Source organism: Ambystoma mexicanum, chromosome 14, assembly GCF_040938575.1.
Source record: "Ambystoma mexicanum isolate Mex_15411 chromosome 14, UKY_AmexF1_1, whole genome shotgun sequence".
NCBI classification, from domain to species: Eukaryota; Metazoa; Chordata; class Amphibia; order Caudata; family Ambystomatidae; genus Ambystoma; species Ambystoma mexicanum.
The window spans coordinates 320,787,952-320,815,323 of NC_090940.1; the positions used below are offsets into that span (position 1 = coordinate 320,787,952).

At 51.6% G+C, this 27,372-nt stretch overlaps 1 protein-coding gene across 1 annotated transcript in view; it reads left to right on the forward strand.

Moving 5' to 3' along the window:
• Positions 1 to 27,372, forward strand: part of NRDE2 (NRDE-2, necessary for RNA interference, domain containing) — a 746,570-nt gene that overhangs the window by 710,303 nt on the left and 8,895 nt on the right. Inside the window, exon 13 of the mRNA XM_069637454.1 lies at positions 427 to 498. Within this exon, the coding sequence (XP_069493555.1) occupies positions 427 to 498 (72 nt within the window). The remainder of the gene's footprint in view (positions 1 to 426; positions 499 to 27,372) is intronic.

A 27,372-nucleotide genomic window follows, 5' to 3' on the forward strand; every position in this document is an offset into this window, starting at 1 on the left:
ATCACACTAGGAACAGGTAAAGCTGTGGCGGGCGTTGAGGTGCATCAGGATGATGGGTATCATGCTTGTTTTTGCTTGGATGTGTAGGAACTTGCTGCAGTGTACTGAGTGAGAAGTCTTGCTGAAGAAGTCGAGTGAATGTGGTGGGCCAGTGATTAGTAAACAAGTTGCGCTTTAGATTAAAAAAGGCACATTTTCTGTCAAAGGGTGTAATCAACATTCTATTATTTAGAAGAATTAGCAAAGTTAAGTGATTTTGTGGATTTATTGTATGCTTATATCAATTAAATAGCAAAATGTACAGATTCAATCCGACAGCATTCTTTTCCCCATTGTGCTTCGCATTGGTACCAATTTTCTTACCCAACATTTTTTGAATCTCTTTCTGTGTTCTTCTCTTCTTAATTATATATTTCTGTTTTGTAGGTTTCTCTTGGGAACAAAGAGCGAGCTAAGGGATTGTACTATAAAGCACTTCAGAATTGTCCCTGGGCAAAGGTGGGTGAGATCCAGCACCGGGTTTAAAGCAATTTCAATATGTCTCATCCCTGTGACAAGCCTGTAATTGTTAATTTGACTAAGGTGTCTGTAACTTACTTTTCATTACTTGCTGCACAGCCTGTGGACACCGTTTTTTCCTTGTTCTGGGCCGCAAAAAAGTGATCACTTATTTCTAATTTAAGAAAATTCTTTATTACAAACGACTGTTTAAACTGGATTTTTCATTTTAAAGTGTATGTTGTACATTGCTCACTACTAGTTACTGGGCCCTTGTAGCATTGAATTGTTAAACCCCAACCACCTCTTCCAGACTCATTATAGACGCTCGTACTCTGCACCAGAGTATTTTTGGACAGCAAAAAATATTAAATAATTTCCAGGAAGTCTGTGCGTGTATGGCCATGGTCTACACATTGCTTTGCACCCACTTGCGCCAGCTCTCTACTTACTACTCGTATTCCACTGCTTGTGGTTATATTGCATAGCTTTTGATTTTACCCATTTGTTTAATTTAAATTCTGTGGTACTGAGCATTCACTGTGGGCTGGCTGTTGCTGTGCTCAGATTCTGTCCTCCATTTATACTATTAATTGTCAGTTTCAAATTATATAGTTTGGGGCAGTCCGTTTTCAGCAGCTGACCCACATGGTTTGATTTGCAGTGACAGGGGCCAGTATCAATATGATTGAAAACAAAGCTGATAGCATTAACAACAATCATGGTTTCTAATGGATTATGTCCTTCAAGGTATTCCACATCTTTGACATGCAATGTCCACAGCTGTGCACTTCGGAAACGTTTTCAGCAGAGGGCGTCCTGCATCGATGACGTTGGGTCAATGTCCCTCGAAGGCCTCCGTTGAGGGCGACGTCACCGGATGTTATAAATAGGACGCATGGCGACCGTAGCCTCAGTTCAGTTTTTTCCGCGAACGTGTTGCTTCGTGAAACTCGGCGCACCTTGTGTGTTCATCATTACGATGTCTTTTTCTTTGACCCCTCCGACTCTGCGGTCTGGCTTCAAGACCTGCCGGGACTGCAAGTCGAAAATGTCGATTACCAACCCGCATCGCATTTGTTTATGGTGCTTGGGCGATTCTCACGACACCGATGACTGTTCGAAAGGCCAGTCGCTGACTGCCAAGGCTTTGCGGGAGCGGAAGGGGAAGCTCCAGGTAGGTAGGGACTCTAAGCCTACTAAGTCCCGGACATCTAAATCGTCCAAGGGTCTTTCCACCGACGACTCGAGGGGCGACTCTCTGCGTCGGGAGGTGGCCCAGGGATCTTGGTCCCAGAGTGGTTCCCGCCATTCGTCTTCCTCGTCCAGGCACTCTAGGAAGCGCCATCACTGGTCGCCTTCCCTGTCCTCCTCGGAGGATGGTGCATCGAGGAAAGTGGCATGCCCTACGAAGTCCTCGACTCTGGAGGAATGGGCTGCTTTTTAAGAGCAGATGTTGGCGATATTTCAATCGCAGGGCATGGTTCCGGTCGCGCCTTCTAACAAAGCTGGCAAGGAACGGTCCCGTAGCATGGCTCGCATGCCTTCGGGCTTGGGTCCGCAACGCAACTCGCACCAGGGACCTTCGAGGTCCCGTTCGGACAAGGCTCAGGACAGTTGCAAGAGACATGCCTCTAGGTCTCAGTCCTCGTCTCCAGCAAGACCACTGGATGCCGGTGTTGACTCGGTCGACGTTGAAGCCTTCGGCGCTCACGACGCTGAGGTTGTCGGCGCTTTTGACGTCAAAGCCTTCGGACGCCTCGACGCCTTCGGGTATTTTTGCCCACAATTTGCCATTGGAGTACCCAGATCTTGTGGATCCTCCAAGGAAGGCTAATGGGAAGTCTGTGAGGCCAGTATTGGACTCCAGGCCCTCTTCTGTGACTCCAGGCCAGAGTTTCAACTCCCTCTGGACGACATTTATGAAGAGGAAGAAAGGTCTGAGTTTGAGGACCCTGGTGACCTTGATGTGGCTCCAGTTTTTTCTGGTAACAGTCAATTGGAGGAGTTGAGGCAAACCCTTCATGATGCCAATGGATTGGACACTTCTCTGGAAGCGGAATTTGGTACACCTTAGCCTGGGGCTCATGCTGAGTATTCATACAGGAGGTTCATGGCTAGGGTCTCAGAGCATCTGGGCTGGTCCAGTCCTCCTGAAGACTTTGTACAGGATGATCTAATGGACATCTTAGATCAAGGTACCTCCTCCGACCCAGTGTTACCGTTTCATCTCATGTTACAAAAAAGGGAGGCAGCTGCTTGGCAGTCTCCGGAATCTTTTCCGACTGTTAATAAATCTTTGACAAAAAAGTACCGCCCTTCCGTTAGCGACCCCAGCTATTTATCCATTCACCCCACTACTGAGAGTTTGGTGGTTCAGGCGGCCATGGCCACCTCGCTGCAGGTGGCATACCCTACCATCCCTCCAGATAGGGACGACAAGCGCTTCGACGATTGGGCTCGGAAGGTATTTTCTGCCGGGAGCATGGCATTGAAATCGGCCCACTCCACTTGTGCCTTGGCAAGGTTCTCACACACTCTGTGGAACTGTGTTTCTTTAGCGGCTGAGCATATTCCAGAGGGGGAAGAAAGGGATGGGTTCCTTGCTCTCGTGCAAGACGGCAAGGATGCCATGTGCAAATTCCTTCAGTCGGGTTTGGATACGGCCGACAGTGTTAGCCGATCCATGGCTGTGAACACCGTTATATGCAGATTTGTGTGGTTGCGGAAGTCGGGTTTTGCTCCGGATGTGCAGGCCCGTCTTCTGAACATGCCCTTTGATGGCGCACAGTTGTTTGGCAGCAAGGCTGACGAGAGCCTTGAGAGGTTGTAGACCTCGAAAGCTGCGGCTAAATCTTGAAGCGCAGCTCTGCGTCAACCTCTGCCTTTTCATCATAGGGAACAGCAATGGAGGGGAGGTTCTTTTCGTTTCTATTCCTCCTTTGGTAGAACGAGAGGGGCCACCAGTCACAGGGGTCAGTGAAAATGTTCCCGTGGTGGTCGGAGAAATCGTGGTGCCAAAGCCGCTCAGCAGCTGCCTCTTTACCTTCGGGCTCTGCCGCAGCCGCTTCCAAACAGTCATGAGGCCATGTCCCATGGTTCGCCGGGTTGGGGGCAGGCTGTCTCAGCATCTCAAAGAGTGGCGAGCCATTACTTCAGATACGTGGGTTCTGGATACCATAGCCCACGGCTACTGCCTTCCCTTCCTTCAGCGGCCTCACCACAATCCCCCGGGGAAACTCTCTTTGAAGCTTCCGGATCCGCTCCTTGCGCAGGAAATCTTGACCCTGCTGGAGAATGGTGCTATAGAACTAGTGCCTGTAGCGGAGAGGAAAACGGGATGGTATTCCCCTTATTTTTTGATCCCAATGAAAGACAGGGGAAGGGGGGGTTGAGACCCATCATGGACTTGCGTTGGTTGAACAAACTTCTCAGGAAGGACAAGTTCAAGATGGTTACTCTTTCTCAAGTCCTCCAGGCCCTTCAACTTCAGGATTGGTTGGTGTCTCTGGACCTACAGGATGCTTACTTTCATGTGCTGATTCATCCCGCGCACAGAAAGTACCTGAGGTTTGCGGCTAGCGACTCGCACTTTCAGTTTCGGATCCTGCCGTTTGGATTGACCTCTGCCCCGAGGGTCTTCACTAAGCCATTGATGGTGGTGGCAGCGTACCTCAGGCGAGGGGGGGTTCACGTCTACCCCAGCCTGGACGACTGGCTGAATCGGGCGTGCTCTCCCGAGCAAGCGACCGATCACCTCAATCTCACCTGCCGCACCCTCCACAGGCTGGGATTCACCCTGAATTTCAAGAAGTCACATCCTACACCTTCCCAGCAGCTCCAGTACATTGGGCTGTGTTAGACACGTCCTTGGGGAAGTGCTCGCCTCCCAGGGTAAGGGCTCATCACATTTTGCAGATGGTGTACAAGTTTCAACATGCCCAGAGTCTCCCGGCTTTCAAATTCTTAAGGTTCTCCAGCATGGGGTCTGGCATGGATTCACATGCTCATGAATATTCCCCGTCGTCAGGCTGGGAATCCTCGGTAAAGAAAAAACCAGTATCAGTTTTGTTTCTGATCTGTCTTTCGTAGTAGTAACCAATCACTGATCTCTGCGTCATACTGACCACAGCCAATGACTGCCCTCTACCTAAGCTCCGCCTCTGGCAGCCATCTTCAGATTTTTACCGCACGTTCAAGTGTTGGGATCCTCGTGCTATTGCTCTCGAGCGTTAGTGCTATTTTTTCACGTTTTTTTCTCAAAAACTTCGAAAAGAGCCTCAAGCTCCACCGTTTCTTCATCCGATCAACGGTACCCGTGTCGGATTCGTCTACGCCCCTCAAGGGTGAAGATTTCGTCGAGCCACGCTTTTGGAGGACTCCAGAAGTTTCTCAGGCCCATCTCGGACATGGCCCAGGAGAAGGGAAGCTCGACGCCCGGAAAGCTGTTCAGGGTCTGCCCTGGATGCCAGCTTCAGAATGTCTTTAAGGAGGACGAACACTCCTTTTGTCTGTACTGCCTACATGAGGACAAGACGCACGTGGAGAAGGACTGTGCGTTTTGCGGCAATATGTCGGAGCGGACCATGAAGGACCGCCATCAACGTCTCGCCAACTGGCTGGAAGGGAAGAGCCCGTCAGGCGAGAAGAAGAAGAAGAAAACCGAGCGGTCTTCTAAGACCTTTGAGGACGCCCCGGCGACGGGGGTCCAACACAAGGCCAAGCACCGTGAGTCCGCTGGCACCGGGAGCGCCGAACGGTCGGGCTCTACGGGCGCCAGGCAGGGCGCATCCTCCCCGGCACCATCAACCACAAGCCAACGCTCTGGTTCGGGTAAGAGGAAGCCCGAGCACCCGGCGAAGCTCCTGGAGAGGCCCCGGTCGAGCTCGAAGGTCCCATCGGAGGGAGAGCGAGTCAGTGACCCTCCCCCCAAGGAGAAGGCGGTGAGCGCACCTAAGGTGGTGAAAGCCTTAATCCATCCGGCCAAGGCCTCTATCGAGACAGTCGCGGCGGCCCTGGCTCAGCCTGTGGAGGCTACACCAGTGGTGGCGACCTCGGGGCTCAGAGTCTCCCTGCCACCGCGGAGGGAGTCCTCTTTTATGCCCATCGACAGGACCCCCGTGAAACCTCCGACGGAGAAGAAAAAGGGGGGGCAGGAGGTCGTCGTGGATTCGGCCTCAACCTCTGAGGAAGAGCTGATCGAATTCTTAAGCCACGGCGTTGGCGTGGAAGAAGACCAGCCCGTCGGGAGGGACCCCAACGTGGGAGACGACGATAACGTCGAGGGTGCCGACGGGGCCCCTGACCGCCCGTCGGAATCCCCTCAACCAGTGCCGCAAGACAACTTGGCGGCCATTTTGTTGGCTATACAGTCCTTATGCTCGGAGATAAGGACGAGACTGCCGTTACCACCAGCGGAGGAACCGCTCCCGACAGGGACCCGGAGCCAGGCCCTTCTGGGAGCCCTCCCCCTAAGAGAAGAAGGATTCATCCTCCACCTCCTTTTCAGCCATCGCGCCCTGTTCAGCCCTCCTCCCCGTCCACGACTCGTGGGGATGATACGGGGACTGACACGGCCCGACGGGTACGGACGACGAGGTTTACGACGAGGATCTGCCGTCGTCACCTCCCACCCGGGCTTCCCCGCCCGACGAGATTGGATCATTTCACTCCATGATCGCCAGGGCATTCGAGCTTTTCCAGCTCTGCCCGGAAGAGAAGAAGAAGGAAGGTTTCCTTTATCAACGGCGCGAGGCCAAGAGGAAGACGGTCCTCTCCGTACCTCTACTGGACGATATTTGGGATGAGGGCCTCGCCCTCCTCAAGAACCCATCCAAGACGCCGGCTAGAAGGGATCGGTACGAGAAGAAGTACCGGGTCCCGGACGCGGCCCCCTTGTGCCTTCGGGCACAGCCGACCCCGGACTCGGTCGTCTTCGCGGCGGCCAGGAAGAAAGCGGGGGGGGGGGCGCGGCCTCTACGTCGACCTCCCCGCCGGACGGCGAGGGAAAGAAATTGGATACGATGGGACGCAGGGTCATCTCGTCTGCAGCGACGACAATTAAGGCGGCCAACGCCTTGGCTATCGTAGCCCACTACGACAGGGAGTTGTGGTACAAACTGGCCCCCCTGCCGGACTTCCTACCGGACGACAAGAGGGCGGATGCCCTACAGATCTTGCAGGAAGGAGAGGTGGCGTCGGACCACGCCATTACGATTGCGACGGACATCGCTGACACTGGATTTCGCCAGTTGGGCAACGGCGTGTGCCTTAGGCGGCGTGGATGGCTCAAGGCTACTGACTTCCGTCAGGACGTGCAGACCAGAGTCTTGGACATGCCGTTCGACGGAAACAACCTGTTTGGGAAAACAGTGGACGATTTCCTTCAAGCCATCAAGGCAGACACGGAGACGGCCCGGGCTCTTGGGGTTCTCCAGCAACGGCGGCCGCCCTTTCGGAGCGGCGGAGGCAAACAGGGTGCCTCCAAAGGTTCCGGCGGCGGATTTTCCACCTACCGTCAAGCGGCCCGTTCGTCGTCGCAGGAAGCTTACAGGGGACGAGGCAAGTCAGGCGGACCCCGCCGTCGTCGCCAAGGAGGTCAAGGCGGCAAAGCCTTGTCGAAGCAGGACTGAACCGGCCGTGGGGTCGGGCCCCCACCGAAGCACCCCGGTGGGAGGCCGGCTGGCGAGCTTCGTCAGCGTGTGGGAGTCCATCTCCACCGACCGTTGGGTGCTGGACGCCCTAGCCCAGGGTCACGCGCTCGAGTTTCTAAAGAGGTGCCCGCGCGTCCCCCCTGTGGCCAGGAAAGAACATCACGTCCCTCAACTTCTCTTGGAGGTAAAGGCGATGCTCAGGAAGGGCGCCATCAAGCTCGTCCCAAAGAGGCTTCGGGGCTCTGGAGTTTACTCAAGATACTTCCTCGTGAAGAAGAAGACGGGAGGATGGCGTCCCATCCTGGACCTACCACGACTGAACAAATTCATCAAGGCACAGAAGTTCCGGATGGTCACCCTCCAACACGTCCTGGGTCAGCTGGAGGAGGGTGATTTCCTGTCGTCGTTGGATTTGGAGGATGCCTACTTCCATATTCCCATCCTAAAGGGACACCGAAAGTTTCTCAGGTTCGTGGTCCAAGGCCGTCACTATCAGTTCAGAGCCCCTACCTTCGGACTGAGGTCGGCACCCAGGGTGTTCACCAAGTGCCTCGCACCGGTGGCGGCGCAGCTGCGCCGAGAGGGGATCCACGTCTACCCCTACCTGGACGACTGGCTCATCCGAGCGAAGACGAAGGAGCTCGCCGTGGAGCACACGGGAAGGACCGTCCAACTTCTCACGGACCTGGGATTCTCCATAAACTACGCCAAGTCCCACCTGGTGCCCGCGCAAGACGCACTGTTTCTGGGAGCGAAGCTCGACACAGTGTCGCTTCTGGCCTATGCGTGGGAGGAAAGGACGAGGGCCATTTTGGGCAAGGTGCAGCGGATGCTGGTTGCGGACGCGGCCAGAGTGAGGTCCATCAATCCCTCCTCGGAATGATGTCTTCTTGCATTTACCTCATCCCCCTGTGCAGGCTCCGGATGCGCCCGTTGCAGGAGTTCCTGGACGCGCGCTGGATCCAGACGACGGGCAGCTTCGAGGAGAGGATCACACTCGACGAGAGTTTCCGACGAGCGATCCGGTGGTGGGACACCTGCGCGCATCTGACGGCGGGCATGGACTTCCAGACCCCCGGCCACCAGGAGACAGTGACCACGAATGCCTCCCTGGAAGGGTGGGGAGCGCACAACGAAAATCTGCACGCGAGAGGCCTTTGGCTCCCGACGGAGAAGTCCCTCCATATCAACGTCCTGGAGCTCTGTGCAGTGTTTTGGGCCCTCAGGTCCTTCCTTCCGTCCCTCAAGGGCAAGGTGGTGAGGATCTTCACCGACAACGCCACCACCATGTTCTACATCAGGAAACGGGGCGGAACCAGGTCCCCAGCCCTGTCCAGGGAGGTGCAGGATCTGTGGCATTGGGCCGTCGCCCAAGGGATGTTTCTGGTGCCGTTTCATCTGGCAGGGATAAAAAACACCATCGCCGACTCACTCAGCAGGGAGCTGCGCTCGTGCCACGAGTGGGAACTACGACAGGATCTAGTGGACCGCCTCTTCCGACGGTGGGGCACACCCCAGATCGATCTGTTCGCGACGGCGACAAACTCCAAGTGCCGGAGGTTCGCCAGCAGGTTTCCCCAGCCGAGGAGCATGGGCGATGCTTTCTCGTTCCCCTGGGAGGGCCTGTTTCTATACGCGTTCCCTCCATTGCCATTGCTGATCCGGCTCATCAACCAGCTCAAGAGGTCACGGTGCAGGATGATCCTCGTCGCACCTGCGTGGCCGAGGCAGATATGGTTCCCGGACCTTCTGGACTTGTCAACGTCCCCGTCAATCAAGCTGCCAGTGGACGCGGATCTTCTCTCCAGGGAAGGAGGCGCCATCCTCCATCACGACCTGAAGTCGCTGAACTTGCAGGCCTGGCTCCTGCAGCGTTACAGTTTGGAGGATACGACATACCGGCCGACTGCAGAGAGGTTCTTGCAAAGGCCAGGGCGTCCTCAACTCTTAAATGCTACGGACACAAATGGAAGAGGTTCTCTGTCTGGTGCCACGCACAGAAGATTAACCTTCTACGGATTACGGCTCCCCAAGTACTGCCGTACCTACTGACGCTGGCCAAGGCTGGACTGGTGCACGCGTCCATCAAGATTCATCTTGCTGCGATCTCCCGATACACCAGAACCACGGGGCGGACGTCTTTGTGGTCTCATCGTCTGGTGAAAGAGTTCATGAAGGGACTTTTCAGATCGTTCCCGCCGGTGAAGGCTCCGGCCCCGGCGTGGGAGCTCAACGTGGTGCTGACCAAGCTCATGGGACCTCCGTTCGAGCCTCTGCACTCGGCCTCGTTGGAAGTTCTTGTCGTGGAAAACAGCGTTTTTTGTGGCCATCACCTCCGCACGACGGGTGGGAGAGATCCAGGCCCTTTCCTGCAAGGCCCCGTACTTGACTTTTCACGACACGAGGGTAGTGCTCAGGACGCACCCCTCCTTCATGCCCAAGGTGCCGTCGGACTTCCACCTCAACGAACCCTTGGTGTTGCCTGTTTTCTTCCCGTCGCCTTCGTCGCCGGCTGAAAGGACTTTGCACTCGCTGGATGTGGCTAGAGTGCTGAAGTTCTACGTGGACCGCACAAAGTGTTTTCGGAAGACGTCACAACTCTTTGTGAACTTTGGACCTGTCAATCAGGGGAAGGCTCTCTCAAAGGCTTCCATTTCCAGGTGGCTCTCCGGCTGTATCATGTACTGTCATCGGTTGGCAAACCGACCGCTGCCTGGCCGTCCGAGAGCCCATTCCACCAGAGCGATCGCAGCTACCACGGCGTTCCTATCTGGTGTGCCCTTGCTGGACATCTGCAGGGCTGCTACATGGAGGTCGACGCACACCTTCACGAAATTCTACTGCGTCGATCGGGATTCCAGGGAGGAGTCCAGGGTCGGCCAAGCAGTGCTGCGCAACCTGTTCGCCTAAGGTGAGCCTGGTGAGGAGGTAAGAATTGCTTAATGTTGAGTTTGATGTAATGCTTAATGTTGAGCCTTTGCCACCTCCCGTGGGTGTGCATGTGTGTACTGCTATGTATTCTTTATTCATGAGCATGTGAATCCATGCCAGACCCCATGCTGGAGAAGGAACAAGTTACTTACCTGTAACTGTTGTTCTCCAGCATGGGTCTGGCATGGATTCACATGCGAACCCTCCCGCCTACCCCGCTGCGGCTCTTCACTTGGTCATACTTCCACTTCACGTGCTACCAAATCTGAAGATGGCTGCCAGAGGCAGGGCTTAGGTAGAGGGCAGTCATTGGCTGTGGTCAGTATGACGCAGAGATCAGTGATTGGTTACTACTACGAAAGACAGATCAGAAACGAAACTGATACTGGTTTTTTCTTTACCGAGGATTCCCAGCCTGACGACGGGGAATATTCATGAGCATGTGAATCCATGCCAGACCCATGCTGGAGAACAACAGTTACAGGTAAGTAACTTGTTCCTTGCTCGGCCTCATGGCATCCTGCATTCTTCTGGTGCCAGAGGCCAGGCTGAGGATGAGATCCCTGCAGTGCGTCCTCAAGATGCAGTGGTCACAATTCACAGGCAAGATATCGGATCCCGTTCAGATTCCACTCTTGGTCTCCCAAGAGCTTTTGTGGTGGGCCAACAAAGGGAACCTGATGAGGGGGGAACCGTTTTGGCAACCGTGGCCGGAGGTGACTGTACTGACGGATGCTTCCCTCACAGGATGGGGCGCTCATGCCGATGACTTGACCGCCAGCGGTCGTTGGTCTCCATCGGAGTCCAAACTCCACATCAATCTGTTAGAGCTGAGGGCCATCAGGCTAGCCCGGAAGGCTTTTCTGCTGTCTGTACGGGGGAAAAGTGTCCTGATTATGACGGACAACACATTGGCCATGCTTTACCTCAACAAAAAAGGGCGGTAGGACTACTTCCATTGTGCAGAGAGGCAATACAGCTCTGGTTCTGGGCCATCCAGCAGGGAGTTTCGATCTCGGCAGTTCATCTGGCCGGAGACGAAAATGCGGCGGCAGACGCTCTGAGCAGGCAGAGCACGATCTCTCACGAGTGGGAGTTGGCTCAGGAAGTCCTTCAGGAGATCTTTGCCCTTTGGGGAACTCCACAAGTGGATCTCTTCGCCACCAGTGTCACGCGGAACTGCAAGAGATTCTGCTCAAGGGAATTTCCTCCGAGAGGAGCCTTAGGAGACGCATTTGTAGTGGATTGGTCATTCCCACTGCTGTACGTGTTTCCTCCAGTCACTGTCATTCCTCAAGTGTTGCAGAGGTTCCGGAGGTTCGTTTCCCACATGCTCCTCATTGCTCCGGATCGGGCCAGGAGAGCGTGGTAACTGGACCTTCTAGAAATGTCCATCTTCCCTCCACGTCGTCTTCCATACCGAGAGGATCTGCTCTTGCGCGTGAGGGGGGATGAGGTTGGTCAGTTTCTCCATCCAGAGGGCAAGACTCTCAACCTTCACGCTTGGTATCTGAAACGTTGTGGTATAAGGATTGGGACCTCCTGGATGATGGGATGGAGGTGTTGCTTTCAGCCAGGCGGCCTACAACAAAATCCCTGTACCGTTGCCGTAAATTCTGCCACTGGTGCAGAGGTAACAATGTTGATCTTTTTCAGTGCTCCATTCCTATGGTTTTGTCTTTCTTACTTTCTTTGGCCCACAGGGGCCTTCAAGTGGGGTACCATTAAGGGTTACCTGGCAGCGCTGTCTATCTTTAAGTGCTCGTCTGAAGAATGTTCTTACTTTAAGATTCCTTTGATTTCTCAATTCCTTAAAGGACTGATTAATGTGTTCCCGTCGTCCCCTTTCCAGGTGCCGGTTTGGGATTGAAATTTGGTTTTGAAATTTCTCATGGGTGCTCTGTTTGAACCTTTGCACTCTTGTCCTTTGAGATTATTGTTCTTCAAGACTGTGTTCTTGGTTGCGGTTACTTCCGCTTGCAGAGTGAGTGAATTGCAGGCACTTTCCTCCAAGCCACCCTTTACTGTGTTTCACAAGGACAGGGTTGTACTGCGGGTACGTCCGTCCTTTCTACCTAAGGTAGTATCTGAATTTAATTTGAGTCAGAATGTGGTTCTTCTATCTTCCTACCCTCCTCATCCTGGTAATGAAGAGGAGCGACTCCATCGGTTGGATCCTAGGAGAGCTCTGAGCTTTTACATTTCTAGGATGTCCAGGGTCAAAGTGGATGATCAACTCTTTGTAGGATATGCTGGACACCGATTGGGCCAGGCTGTTACCAAACAGACCTTGTCCAGGTGGATTATCCTCACCGCTACGGAGTGTTACCGATTGGCGGGTAAGGACCCTCCTGAAGGGTTGCAAGCTCATTCCACTAGGCGGGTGGCTACTTCCACCGCCCTCCAGCGGGGGGTTCCTATTAGGAATATTTTTGAAGCTGCTACATATGCTTCGCTACACACCTTTGTTAAACATTACTCCTTGGATACGATCCATGGTCGGGATATGGCCTTTGGGAAGGCGGTTCTTTATTCTGCAATCTGATTAGGTACTCTAAATTCTTTTCCCTCCTCCATTTACTGTTATTGCCATGGGAGTCTGTCAAAGATGTGGAATACGTTGGAGGACACAATCCATTCGAAGAACAAGTTACTTACCAACTGGTAACGTTCTTTCGACTGGATGTTCCTCCAACGTATTCCATATCGCCCTCCCAGCCTGCCCCTGGGGAGAATTTCTTATGCGATTGCAGCTTACGTTTCCGCAAGGCTATGTGCAGTCAAGCAGGCAGACTGGTGCCACACGTTCTGAGGGAAAAAACTTAAACTGAGGCTACAGGCGCTGTGCGTCCTATTAATAACATCCGGTGACGTCGCCCTAGACTGAGGCCTTCGAGGGACATCGACCCAACGTCATCGACGCAGGGCGCCCTCTGCTGAAAAAGTTTCCCAAGTGCACAGCTGTGGACATCACAAGTCAAAGATGTGGAATACTTTGGAGGAACATCCAGTCGAAAGAACATTACCAGTTGGTAAGTAACTGGTTCGTCTGTGGTTGCTCTCCATTTTCTAATTTGCCAGCCTGCTCAGCCTTTGAATATCTTGCCAGAAGATCAAAGCACCACATAAACTTCAATTGATTCAGCAAGATTTCTGTAGGAGTCTGTACCAGATCCATCTCCTCCACCAGGAGTAACGTGTGTTCTACTCCTATTAGAGTGTGTTTAGAGGTGCTGCCAAAGCCTAATTCTGCCGGAGCCTGCTGGGTCTAAGACTAAATGCACCTCCTCACCCACCCAAGTGCTGAGATAGCTGAATACCAGAACATGATCCAAGGTGCCCACAGAGCGTGTCACCAAGGTGCTTTTGAAGCCTAAGGTCACATGCCATACATCAAGAGACACTTCAGCATCCCATTGAAAGTTGGTTTGACTTCTGAGTGTCACAATGATGGAATCAAAAATATGAGCTCAGCGATGTCTGTCAATAAGCCTCTTCTATTGGTTCAGATTTCGTTACGTTCCAAACAGCCTGACATCTGTCGCCCCTCCATCTACCCCCCACTCTACCCTCCCCACCTCTCCGGTCACCATTTACTCATCTCCCTGCCCCCTTAACCCACTCGCCTTATTCTTTTGCAGCAGCATCCACCGATCCAGCCTCCATCCTGGCCTGCTACCTGCCATGGAAATGGAAGACGGGCTCCACATGGAACCCCGTCTTCCAGCTCCACTGTGGCCATTTTAGGGAAGTACGAGTTTCCAGATTTAAAACCTGGGGTGCTAATAGCAATAACACTGCCAGGGCCCATCGTTAAGCCTATACCTTGGGCCCCGGGCCATTACCACCGATTCGGCCTGCTGGATCGGGTGTTATTACTGTCTTAATTTCCATTGGAAAGAACCTTTGACGGTCCAGAGTCTGCTTCCTACGAGGTTTGCCACCAGGCTGTTTGTCCAGTACTTACTGATGAGGGTCCAGGAATATTTTTGTATTTTTGAGCTCATTTTGTGTCTCAGAGGATTGAGATCTGCATTTTAGTTTGATTTGATTCCAGAGTTATTGCACAGAACATACTCCTCTACTTACAGAGGACTTTGGGTTTCCTTTCTTGTAAGTTACTTTGGACTACTCTGAGTGCATTGCTCTTCTTTTTACTATTGTGATTCCTAACCAATGTTGTGCCCGCTTGTGACTGCAGTACCGAAACCACTGTGTGTATAGTGGCCTTGGTCCCTTTTAGCACAGTCATCACTAATTCCTCTTGGTGCTTGGTCTGCTCCTTGGCAATCATCTGCCTTTCCTGTTTCTCGTTGCTAAGTGTGGTTTGGAGGTGGATTCTTAAACTGCGTTCCAGTCATTGATACATAGAGAAGCCCTGCCACTGAACGATTTTAGTTTCAAAATTCTCTTTCCACTGGTAAAAAAAACTCAACTTTTGGAATGTAAATATTGTTATTTTGGTCCTCCATCCATTTAAAACCTGTGATCATCAGTGAGCTTAACTAATGGCCTGAAAGACATTTCTTGGTTGCATTTACATTGGCTTGCAGGTTCAACACGTTTCAGATTTGTGTTTCATAAGGATAGTGTTGTTCTCTGGAAACACCATATTTTTCTCTAGTAGGTTACCCAAGTTCTGGCTGGTTGGCTGGTACAACAAAAAATGAATTCTTCAAACGTTTTTTTCTTTTCCAAGCTAACCTCTACTACATCTCCCGAGGCCAGCACACCATCACATCCCACAATATTGCCAGACTGGAATCAAAGGACTGCAAGTGGGAAAAAACAGGAAATTGGCCTTTTCCTGCTTTACACCCTGTCTCTGAAACAAGTTGGCCATGCCAGTTCGCATGACCATTCATACACACAGCCTGCTCTTCTGCACCCACAGCATATCCCCCTGTAAACCAGCTAACACAACTCTTGGTGCTTCATTTACAAGCAATACATTAAATCTATTTCTTGAATTGAATTACTATTTAAAAAAATGAATCACAAAGCCAACAGTTTTTGCTCTTTTATAGGCACCGGATCAGCATTTTCCATGCACTGCCATCATATGCCCAGGTACTCGCATCATTTGCCAGATAGTACCAATATGGCAGTGCCCAGCCCAGACCTGCACAAAAGACAACACTGTTGGCTTTACCCATGCTTGTTCGAGTTGCCTATACCACTTTGTCTTTGTAAATTAACAATGATTGCTTCTTTTATTGAGAGAGTATCTTAGAATGTAGAAATGGGGACTTCAAGATGGTGGCCGGAGGAAGCAGACTTCTGTAAGCGTCTCTCCCCCGGGCCGCAACAATAAGCTCAAACAATAAAGCCAGGGAGCACCGGTTCAGTATATGAGCTCCCCCCTCCCCCCAGAGCTAGAACACAGGACGCGCATCGCAAGCTGGAAGGGAGCACCGATCAGGACTGAGTGAAAGCAGGCATCTAGCTGAGCGGAAAGCGGATCCCTGCTTACCAACAGCGGGTGAGGGGAGAGCCAGCCCAAGTTCAATACTTGTGACTACCAGCAAGCATCGCTGAGACCTGGAGCACGGCATCCATCGGCGGGGAGTGGCGTCGGCTGGCAGATTCCCCCCAACAACATTGAAAGACAAGACTGAAGGCTGGACACGGCTCCGGCACGCCAGCAACTTTGTGGCCAGCACTGGGTGGGAATGGAGAATCAGGAGGCTGCTCCGGCACTGAAGCGCTATCGGGTGAAGAGACACCTTGTGACCAGGCCCCCGACAACAGAAGGGCGGCCCCAGCATCCATACGGCACATTAACAGATCGATCAGCGGGAGAGGAGTAGCACCGAGCACATCGTAGCCTTAACGTGGGAGCAGAGTACGACCCATCCGCCGATACCGGAGGGAAAAGAAAAAAGAAAAAAAAGGAAAAACAACAAGAAGGCACGGAGCACAGCCATCCCTAGCCCCCACCCCCACCCCACTACCCCCCGGCATAACTGGGAATATTAAAGCGAGACTTGGACGGCCTCCACACCCACACCCACAACATTCAGAGGCTGACCAAGTGGCAATTCAATGCCCAAGAGATCCTATGTAGGGGGAAAGCAGAGGGCTGCCTCATCCAGGCAGAAATCAGACGCAGCAACAGGAGTACATTTGGGGGCAAGGGGAGTCTGAATATGCATTGCAAACAGAATCCATAATAGGGGCCAAGTATCCATAGATCTCACGTGGGAAGGCAATACCACAGGGAGAACAGGAACAAAGAGAGGCAACTGGGAAGCACTCTGGACTTCCATTAGAGAGACTGGGAGCCCCACATAAGTGCGGGACAACAAGGAGTCAAGCAATGTCAGTATTACACAGATGCTAAGCACGGGGTGGGGATATAACAAGAGAGACCCAGATAGCCACGTACAGGCACAGGGCAGGTACGAACACAATAGACAGATGAGATACACACAAGGGGAGGAAGCCATAGAGGATCCACGAACACTGCTGCTTCCCACGGCGGGCCTCACCTAGCAGAGTACAGGAGGAAGGCTCCCACAGGAGAAAGAGCCAGCCCCCCAGAAGGGCGAACCCAGCGCAATACCACAAGCTCAAGACGACAGGAGCAGCAAGTGCCCGGTGGACCACATGTCCAAGTACAGGGGTAAAGGGACTCAGCCAACATCAGAGAATCGGGCTTCAAAACAGGACGCAAGCCTAATTCTGTTGTGGAGCACAGCCGCACCTACCCAAACGAAGGGCAAAGGCCAGAGGGGGAGACACGCAAACGCAGGCCAGACTCTGTCACTCCCAATGGCGGCAACTAAGGTGGACATTCAAAAGTGGTTCAAAGAACTTCGGTAACAATTTATGACCACGGTCCACAGTCAATTTGAAGCTCTGAAAGATGAGATGAAGCTGGCAGTGCAAAAAGTAAGGGTTGATTTGTCAAAACTAGAAGAACGGACAGACACGCTGGAGAAAATTGTGCAGAATGTGGAGGAACAAACAGGGGAAACACAAGAGCACCTTGTCCGCCTCACGCATAACCTGGAATTACAGTGCGAGGACCTTGAAAACAGGTCCCGCAAATCTAATATACGTATTAAGAATATGGTAGAAACAGTAGAAGACAAAGAACTCAAAGTGCAGTGCAGTAAGTCTCAAAGTGCAGTGCAGTAAGTCTTCAAGGAAGTTCTGGCCAACAGCGAAGAGGAGGAGGTCTGGATCGATAGGATCCACCGCGTAGGCTCACGAAGGACGGGAGAACTGGGCTAACGCCCAGGAGATGTCCTGGTGGCACTCACTTCATACCCCAAAAAGGAACAAATCCTACGTAAAGCAAGGACAATGGGGCAGATCCGTATGCATGGGGTGGAAATGAAACTATTCCACGACTTGGCACAGTGAACATTACAAAAACGGCGAGAGATGAGCCGATGGTAATAGAATGATGGCAAAACAAATCCGATACAAGTGGACCTTCCCGTTCCCATTGCTGTTCACTTGGGACGGCAGACAACACAGAGTTACCATCTGTGATGAAGGCCTACAGGTTCTGAATCAGCGGGAAGATGAACAATAGGGGTGAAAGCAAGCAAATGAAGGCAGAACTAGGAGGAAACCCGTGGGAATTGAAAACAATCCACCACAGGAAGAAATACAATTGCAATACGAAATGAGGGTCGCAGAAACCCAGGCTGCTCCTTATTTTCCCAAGGAAGCAGCCTCCCGCAGGGAACTAATAACAGAACTTAACTCCGGAAGAGACAACTGGCACCACGCTCCACTGTCAAGTTGCGGCCCGGGCAGTAGCAAATCCTGGTGTTTACCACCTGGAGACCAGGTGGAGTTTAGGAACCCCCACAAAGTTATTTCCAGAGTTTTCCGAGGGACAGGTGCGAGGGGCACTACGCTCTAGCAGCCTTAGGAACCCGGGCCCTCCTCGGGGCAGTTATGGAGTTGGGGATGGTTCAACTAGTTGGGGAGGGCAGTGTGGGAGGGGTGAAGGGATAAGGGAAGGGAGGGGAAAAGGAAAGAAAGGGGGGCAGAGGGCGTACTAAGCTGGAAGCAGGGAAAGGAGAAGGGACGACAAGGAAGGACCAAAGATGGGAGCAATAAAATACTTACCCTCAATGTTAGGGTAATGAACACCCTGATAAAAAGGAACAAAATAGAAAACCTGACACACAGGGGGAAATTCGATATCCTAATGCTACAAGAGACACATGTAGAGCTAAGGACAAGGGGAGAATCCATCTGAGAGGGTACAACCACATACTTCAAGCCAATGCTGAAGAGAAAAGAGCAGGGGTGATCCTAGCATTCCACAAAAACCTGAGACTCCATGTACATAGCACCCAACCGGGTAACGTAGGGAGATATATATTTGCCAATGTGTCTTTAGAAGACCGCCCAATCACACTGGCATCAATATATGCTCTGAACACGGCCAAAGACGGCTTCTTGAGGGACACTCTAGTAAAACTGGAAAGATTCGCAACAGGAGAAATAGTATTGGAAGGAGACCTAAATATGGCCTGGTAACCCGAATTAGACAGAAGTGGAGTAGAGCAGGGACAAGAGGCTCCATCAAAAAACCTGCTCCGCAAAGTGAAAACGCTGGCATTATGCGATCTATGCTGGGAGAAAATGGGCCAACAGAATGGGCACACACATTTCTCACACGTACACCAAATGATGTCCAGAATAGAGTACTTCTGGGTTATCACAGGACTCTTGGGGAAAATCCAATGGATATCTGGGCCCAATATCAATGTCAGATCACGCCCCACTCTCGGTGGAACTCACTGGCGAAAAAGAAGGTGGGGCTGTGGAGGTAGTACCTCCCTGCAGATGTATTACAGGACACCGAATTGGGAATACTCCTACATCCCGCCCCCTTTCCTCCATACTTATGGGACATTCCTTCGTCCTGTGGGACGGGACCGCAGCACTTTGTAAAAAGCATCCCAAAATTTTGCAAAAATGTTTAGTCCTTCCTCTCTTTTTTGCGTGGGGCCCAGCACGCAACCGCAACCCCACCCATCTCGGCTCTGCCCCACGCATCGCCCATTAGTCCTTTTCTCAGTTCGTTCGGGACTGGACGGACTTGCATCCGCGGAATATTTTCTTCCCTTTTTTCCTCTCTGGCTCTCGCTAGCGATCGTGTACTAGTCTGTCTATGTTGTTCAAACTAGACTTTCCAGATTGTTCATCGTGTCACTGACGCTTCGCGAGGGCGGACCCCCATCCGCTTTGTCTCGAGTGTTTGGGTCCGGATCACCGTTGGGACTCCTGTTTTTACTGTGATTCCCTTTCGGTCCGGGCACTTCAACGGACTCCTCCTTCGCATTTTCAAGCGTTTATCGACCAAAAGAAGAAACGCCCAGTGAGTTCTTTACTTTTCAGAGCACCCCGGCCGGGAGACACCTTCCCGGGTTCTTCCCGAGCCGGGAGGAGCGTTGATCGCTCTATCACCGGGGATTGCCCCGAGGTGCCTTCTGGGCCTAATAATTGTACCAGAGTTTTCTCTGAGGGTCTCCGTAAGGGGCCTGTGGATACCGGAGTACACTCAGAGGCCCCTCCTGTGGGGCTGCTTGTAGACCCAGTTCTACTGAGTCGTGGGGTGTACCGGAGCTTGCTCTGAGGCCTCTTTACGGGCTTACCTCAAAAATAAAACCGAGGTACGCCCCAAGGCCTTGGCTGGGCTTGGTGTTACCGCACGGATGTTCGAGGCCCACGCTAGTAAGGCTGTTACCGGACCTGGGTCCGAGGTCCCTCGTACAAAGGCTAAGGTTACCAACATTTCTGAGAGGCCTTGCAAGGCCTTATCGGTGAAAGTCGTTTCTCACCGTTCCCCCTCGTGTGGCGACACCAGAACTGTTGAGGGGGCGTGGAAGGAAAGTTCTTCCTTTACCGGCAGTGCCGAGGTCCTTCCTGGGAAGGCTAATTTGGCTATTGGTATGTCGCAGAAACATTCCAGGCCTCAGAGTACCGGCTCAGCCGAGGTACCTTATGTTAAGGCTAAAGTTAAGACCCCTGATCCATCGACAGGGACCCCTGCCTCACTTCCTCACGTGCCGCAGTTCCCCTCAGGTGATGACAAAATGGCGGTCGTTCCCGCCATGACCACGGCGGCCATTTTGGGTGCTACCCCTACAACTACGCCATTGGCCTCAGGTGTAGGGCTTGGTTCTGTGGGTGAACATAGAATTCCTTGGCCGCATCCTTTTCATCCAGTTTACGACTGGAACGCCTGGATGCCCCTTCCGCACAATGTTTTGTTGCCTGCGGGGTCGGCACCTTTGATTTTGTCGATACATCGGGAGATGGGCCTGTGTGGCAACCCTCCCCTTTGCGTCCCTGGAATTATCCTCCTCATGAGGGGCCTCCTCCGGTAACAAAACAGTCCCAGGAGGACGCCTTCTTCGGCAAATTTCAGACACTCATGCGTACCGACCCCATGAGGGAATATTTCAAAGGTCTTTTGGGGAGATATGTCCACCCGCGCCTTTGGCTCCACCCGCTTCTCCCGTGGCTCCGCCGGCTCAGCCCTTGCCTACGGTGCCTTCCCCGACCCTTCCGCCATTGCCCCCATTGTCCCCTGTGGACAAGGCAGTGCCCGACACGGTTCAGCAGGATCCTGATCTGTCGGATGAGGTGCACGGAGATCAGGACAACGAGGATCTACCCAGCTCTATTAGAGCTTTTCATGTCCGGGTACTGGACATGATGTGCTTTTTAGATGTTCTGGTGCCCGAAGCACTTGCTGCGCAGGAGGGCGTGCTTTCTGGGGTGTTCACCTTGTCTACTTTGGAGCGTACCGGCCTGTTCTTGCAGAAGGACGTTTTGGCCGAGGTCCGTAGGGTCTGGGAAAAGCCACACTCTGGACTTTTTGTCAATGAGAAAATTAGTGCGCGATACAGGCTGCATTCTTCGGAAGAGGTGGCCCTGTCGTCTTGTCCGCCCCCCAGAGGCCGTTATCACAAAGTCGGCCCTCCTTTGGTTTCAGGGGCATCCTAGACCGGAAATCTTGTAGAGTGGATACCCCTTTGGGTAATAACCACCGGAAGCAGCAATGGACTTGGTTTTTCTCCCGTTCCTCAGCCTCCTCCTCAGGTTCAGGTGGCAATACCACTGAAAAGCCTACAAAATGAGGGTTCTCCGCGCTCACACGAGACCCCGGTGGGAGGACGCATTGCGTCTCATTGGGAGGCGTGGCAGAACATCGCCGAAGACAGGTAGGTCTTGTCAGTCGCTCAGGCAGGCTTCCGCTTACCTTTACCTCCTACCCCACCCTTCAACCCTCCTTTCCAACAGTCAGGGTTGTCCTCCCTAAAAGCCGAGATTCAGAAACTGCTGGACCTCAGAGCTGTGGAGGACGTTCCCCTCGGGGAACGAGGGGAGGGCTTCTATTCCCGGCTGTTTACGGTGCCCAAACCCAACCATGCTGGCCTTTCCCAGTTCAATCTTTTCCTACCCCAAGAGAAATTCAAGATGATCACGCCCAGCCAGATACGGTCCTCTTTGCAGATGGGCGATTGGCTCAGCATGGTGGACCTTCAGGATGAGTACATGCATATTCTGATCTGGAATCCACACAGGAGATATCTCCATTTCTCTGTGGGAGGGGAGCACTTCCAGTTTCGAGTGCTTCCTTTTGGCCTCAGCTCGGCGCCGCATGTCTTTACAAAGATGATGTTGGTGATCGCGGCCTATCTTCGTCTGCAGGGTATCCATGTGCATCTGTATTTGGACGACTGGCTTTTACGCAGCCCTTGCCCGTTGAAAGCAGCGTGCAATCTGCAGTCCCTCCTTCAGCTCCTGTTCCATCTTGGTGTAACGCTCACCTGATTCTCGCAGAGGCGCCGGTCTTGACTGGGCGACTACCGTATCTTCAAAGGTGATGTGTAGCACCCGGTTGGCTCTTTGGGCTGGACCTCTGTGCACTGTATGCCTGACGTGTAGAGTAAGATGTCTGCAGATAGAAAATATGGGGTTAATGAACTGGGGTTATTGGGGTGTCCCTATCTCTTTCCTCTTCTCCTCTCCTGTAGACCCCCAAAGGTTAACGCTCTCACCTTAGGTAAGTGAATGCCGAGCTCTCCATCTGCCTCGGGGCAGGGTGCTGTAACCAGTTTCTTCACTGGATAGGTAGCGCAGGCCTCTTGACTTCAGAGGACTGCTGTCCGTCGTTTACTGCACGAACGGTAAGTTTCGAGTCATTCAAATGTCTTTAAAGTCTTTAGTAATGATGTCTCTTGTTTTGCAGGGTTCCGGCGATGGCGGATGACGGGCTGAAGTGAGTTGAAGATGGAGCCCGTGTGATGAATAGAAGCGCCTGGAAGCACGTAAGTAAGCGCTTGTTGCCTGCTTCACTATGCGCTCTAACTGTCTTTTTATTTTGCAGGTACGAGTTCGGAGCGGCTGCAGGGTGCCGGAATACCCACTGGATTAGATGTGGAAAGGAGTAATGGCACGTGAGTATTAAAGTTCCCCAATGTCTTTAAACGCACCTTGTTTTGTCTTTCAGATGCGGGATGCAGCGCCGAAGGCCTCCGGAGCGTGCGAAGAGTTGGTAAACTTTTGTCTTTCAGATGCTGGAATGCAGTGTGAAGACCTCCGGAGCGCACGAAGAGTAGGTAAGCCTTTGCCTTTCAGATGCCGGAATGCTAACCTGTTCTTTCTTGTCTTTATAGGTGTTGCTGAAGACTGGATTCAGGATGGTAAGCCTTTGCCTTTCAGATGCCGGAATGCTAACCTGTTCTTTCTTGTCTTTATAGGTGTTGCTGAAGACTGGATTCAGGATGGTAAGCCTTTTTCCTTAGGCCCAGGACCGGATGCAGAAGACACGATGAGCGTTCTGCTGCAGAGGTTGCAGAATAACGCAAAGCAAGATTCATCCACCGGGTGTGGTTTAAATAGCCTCCTGTAGTGCTTAGGTGTCTCCTTCCACAGCCACGCCTAAGTAAGAAAAGAGTTCCTGGTAAGAAAAGAGTTCCTGCCTTCCAGAAGAGTTCCAGTGTTCTGAATCTAGGGAGTGGCTCCAGCCCCACCCAACAGGAAAAGTAGTTCCAAACAGAAGAGGATCAGAGGCTCAACTGGCAGGCAAGTAAGCAGCATGGTCTGCTGAAGGTAAGTCCACCCAAGCATTATGAGCCCGGCGCTTCCAGCGCTGGGACTGGGCATATTTATGAGCCTGGTGCCACTGGCGCCAGGACTGGGTCCAAAAGGTCCCAATTGGGACTGGTTGGCACTCGGAACCTGGGTTATGGATCTGCTTCCAAGGGAGTTGGGAAAACCCTGACCTTTTGGAAGCAGAGATCATGACAGTACCCCCCCTCAAGGCCCCTCCCAAACCGGGCTTCTCCGGGGGTTTTGGCTTGTCAGGAAATGTTCGGTGAAATCTTTTGATTAGGCGAGGAGCGTGGACATATTCAGCAGGTTCCCAGGATCTCTCTTGGGGGCCGTAGCCTTTCCAGTCAATTAGGTAGAATAGTTTAGATTTGGAGATCTTGGAGTCCAGAATGCTTTTGACTTCAAACTCGAGTTCTCCATCCACTAGGATAGGTTTTGGAGATTTGGTTAGTCGGGTTTGAGGTTGCACGGGTTTTAATAGAGAGACGTGGAAGACCGGATGTATCTTCATGTGCGGGGGCAAGTCCAACTTGACCGCTACTGGGTTTACTATGGTAGTGATGGAATAGGGACCAAGGTATCTTGGGTTGAATGTGCGTGGCCCTTTTAGAGATAGATATTTGGTGGATAACCAGACTTGATCCCCTACTTGATAGTGAGGGGCTTCCTTCCGATGTTGATCTGCTCCTTTCTTGTATTGTTCTTTAGCCCTTTGAAGGTGAGAAACAGCTTCCTTAAAGGCTTGGGTGATTGTAGAATGCAGGTAGTCTACTGCTGGTGTTTCAAGTTCTTGGAGGGGATCCAACTCCGAGGTTCGAGGGTGACTGCCGTACAAAAGAAAAAACGGGGTTTTCCCAGTTCCCGAATGGACAGAGTTATTGTAGGCATACTCGGCTATCCAAAGGATATCTTTCCAAGTTTTTTCAGTTTGTTGCAGCATGCAGCGTAAATACTGTTCCAGAGTTTGATTGGTCCTCTCGGTTTGTCCGTCGGTCTGAGGGTGGTGACTGGTCGATAGTCTCACATCAATTTGAGCCGACCGACAGCAACTTTGCCAAAAATGAGAAATAAATTGACTACCTCGATCCGAAATTAGAACCGAAGGAAAACCGTGCAGTCGGATGATGTTTTCGAGAAATTCTCGGGCCAGAGTTGCTGCTGTTGGCAAGCCTTTGAGCGGAATGAAATGTGCCATCTTGGAGAATAAGTCCACGATTACTAGAATCGTATTGTATCCGGAGCATGGAGGTAGATCGGTGATGAAGTCCATAGAAAGCGTATGCCAAGGGCGAGGTGGGATGTCAATAGGGCGTAAGAGGCCTGCTGGTCTTTCCTTTTGACTCTTGTTTTGGGCGCATACTCCACAGGACATTATAAAGTCTCTGATATCTTTTTTCCAAGACGGCCACCAGAAGTAGCGCTTGATCTTTTCTGAGGTCTTGGCTATACCGGGATGACCTTCCATTAAAGAGTCGTGATAACAAGAGATTACTTTTTTCTGTAAATCTGTGCTGGGTAGGTATAATCGTTCTTGGAAATACAATAAGTTGTCCTTTACTGCAAAGTCCTTTCCCTGCAGATGCCAATTCTGTATGTCTGCTGGAGTTACAAGTTGCCTGGCTTTATCCTTAACTTCCTCTATGGATTCTATGGCGATTACACCCAGAATTCTTTGTTCGGGAATGATTGGTACAGGTTTAGGGTTGACCAAGTGTTCTTCCACTCCCATCCGAGAAAGGGCATCGGCTTTACCGTTCTTTGTACCAGGTCGATAGGTAATTATGAAGTCAAACTCGGCAAAGAATAATGCCCAACGGAGTTGTCTAGAGGATTGGGCTTTTGCGGTCTTCAAATATTGCAGGTTTCGGTGATCCGTAATCACAGTAACGGTGTGTCAGGCCCCCAGCAGAAAATGCCGCCAAGCCTTAAAGGCAAACTTGATAGCCAGAAGTTCCTTGTCAGTAATCGTGTAATTGATTTCAGGAGGCGAGAATTTGCGGGACCAAAATGCCACGGGATGCAACTGATTGGTTACCGGGTCCTTTTGTGATAGAACTGCCCCCATGGCAAGGCTTGAAGCATCAGTTTCCACGATGTAGGGGAGTTCGGGGCGAGGGTGTTTTAAGATTGGTGCAGAGATAAATTTAGTCTTCAAATCCTGGAAAGCTTGTTCCGCCTCGGTAGACCATTCAAAACGTTTGTTTTTCTTTAACAAGGCAGTGATGGGCTGGACTATTCGAGAGAATTCGGGGATAAACCTGCGGTAAAAGTTAGCGAAGCCTAACATGCTTTGCACACCTTTTACGGAGGATGGTGATGGCCATTTGAGAACTGCATCGACCTTCTTTGAATCCATACGCACTCCGCCAGGTGATAATATGAATCCCAAGAATTCAACTTCAGTCACGTTGAAAACACATTTTTCCAACTTAGCGAAAAGTCTGTGTTCACGCAACCTCTCGAGGACCATTTTCACGTGTTTCCGATGTTCAGATTCCGATGAAGAATAAACGAGGATGTCGTCAATGTAAACGACAACACATACATCTATGAGTTCTCTGAGGACATCGTTCATAAAATATTGAAAGGCGGCCGGGGCATTGCAAAGCCCGAAGGGCATGACCTGATATTCAAATAGCCCATACTTGGTGCGGAAGGCCGTCTTCCATTCATCGCCCTCTTTTACTCGTACCAAGTGGTAAGCTCCTCTAAGATCCAGCTTTGTATATATGCATGCTTTTCTGACTTGGTCCAGGAGTTCAGGGATCAAAGGTAACGGATATCTATTCTTAACGGTGATCTGGTTCAGGGAGCGATAATCGATACAAGTTCTAAGGTCTCCTTCCTTTTTTGGAACGAAGAACAAAGCTGAAGAAGCAGGGGACTTGGAAGGACGAATAAACCCATTTGCCAGGTATTGATCCAGGTATTGTCGAAGGTGAAGGTTCTCAGGCTCGGTGAGGGCATAAATTCTACTACAAGGAGGAGTAGATCCAGGTATCAGGTCTATCTGGCAGTCATAAGACCTATGAGGAGGTAGAGAGTTAGCCTGATCCTTCCGGAAAACATCTTGGTATTCTAGGTATTCGGGAGGTAACTGGGGAGTCTCTGAAGAAATTGCGGCCAGTGCAACACCAGGTGGAGGGTGACAAGTAGAGACACATTCTGGAAACTGGACCGTTCTTGCTCGCCAATCGATCAGAGGATTGTGTTTCTCTAACCAAGGTATTCCTAGAATAATCTGGAACTGAGGGGCCTTGATCACATCGAACACGATCTTCTCATGGTGTCCATCTTGACTTACTAGCGTCACCTCTTGAGTGGTATGCGTTACTGGCCCGGAGGCTATCTCCGTACCATCCACCGTAGTAATGACGTCCTTTACAGCCTTGGGACAAAGAGTTAGATTCATCCTCAAAACCATTTCATGATCCACATAATTGCCGATGGCACCGCTGTCGACGTAAGCTTCAATTGCATGTAATCGATCCAGATTATCAGGGCTAATGAGGACCATAGGTATCACGAAATGCGAGGTCACGGAACTGGTTTTCACGCTCGGCAAGAGGACCTCTATTCTTGTCGGGCGAGGTCGTTTCCCTGCTCAGAGTTTGTAACTTTGGTAACTGCAGCTCCTACTGCCTTCTTGGCAGGTTTCACCGGACAGTCTCGAAGAAAGTGCCCTGAGTTTCCGCAATATAGGCATAATTGCAACTGTTTCCTCCTTTCCCGCTCCCTTTGTGTTAGAGGACCTTTCAGACCCCCTATTTGCATGGGTTCCCCGGAGTCTACTCCTTTGGAAGGAGTTGGCGGTTTGGAAAATACTCGAGCATCAAACTTGGAACGATCGGCCTTCCTGTTCTGCAGCCTGTGATCTATTTGAACGACCAAGTCTATATAATCCGAACAGTCTTGTGGGGGATTCACTACTTGGGCTAAAACGTCTTTGAGCTCTCCACGTAGACCTCTATAAAACAGCGTAATCCTTTTGTCCTCAGGCCATTGAGTTTCCACTATTAGTCTATTGAAAGATGCAATATAAGCCAAAAGGTCTTGATTACCCTGTCGCAACGAAAGAAGCTCATTGTCCAAGGCCTGCCCCTGTGAATGTCTTGCGAACAGTTTTTCCATACTAAGCTGAAAGGCTTGAAAATCATGGAGAACCGGATCATCTTGATTAACTAGAGGG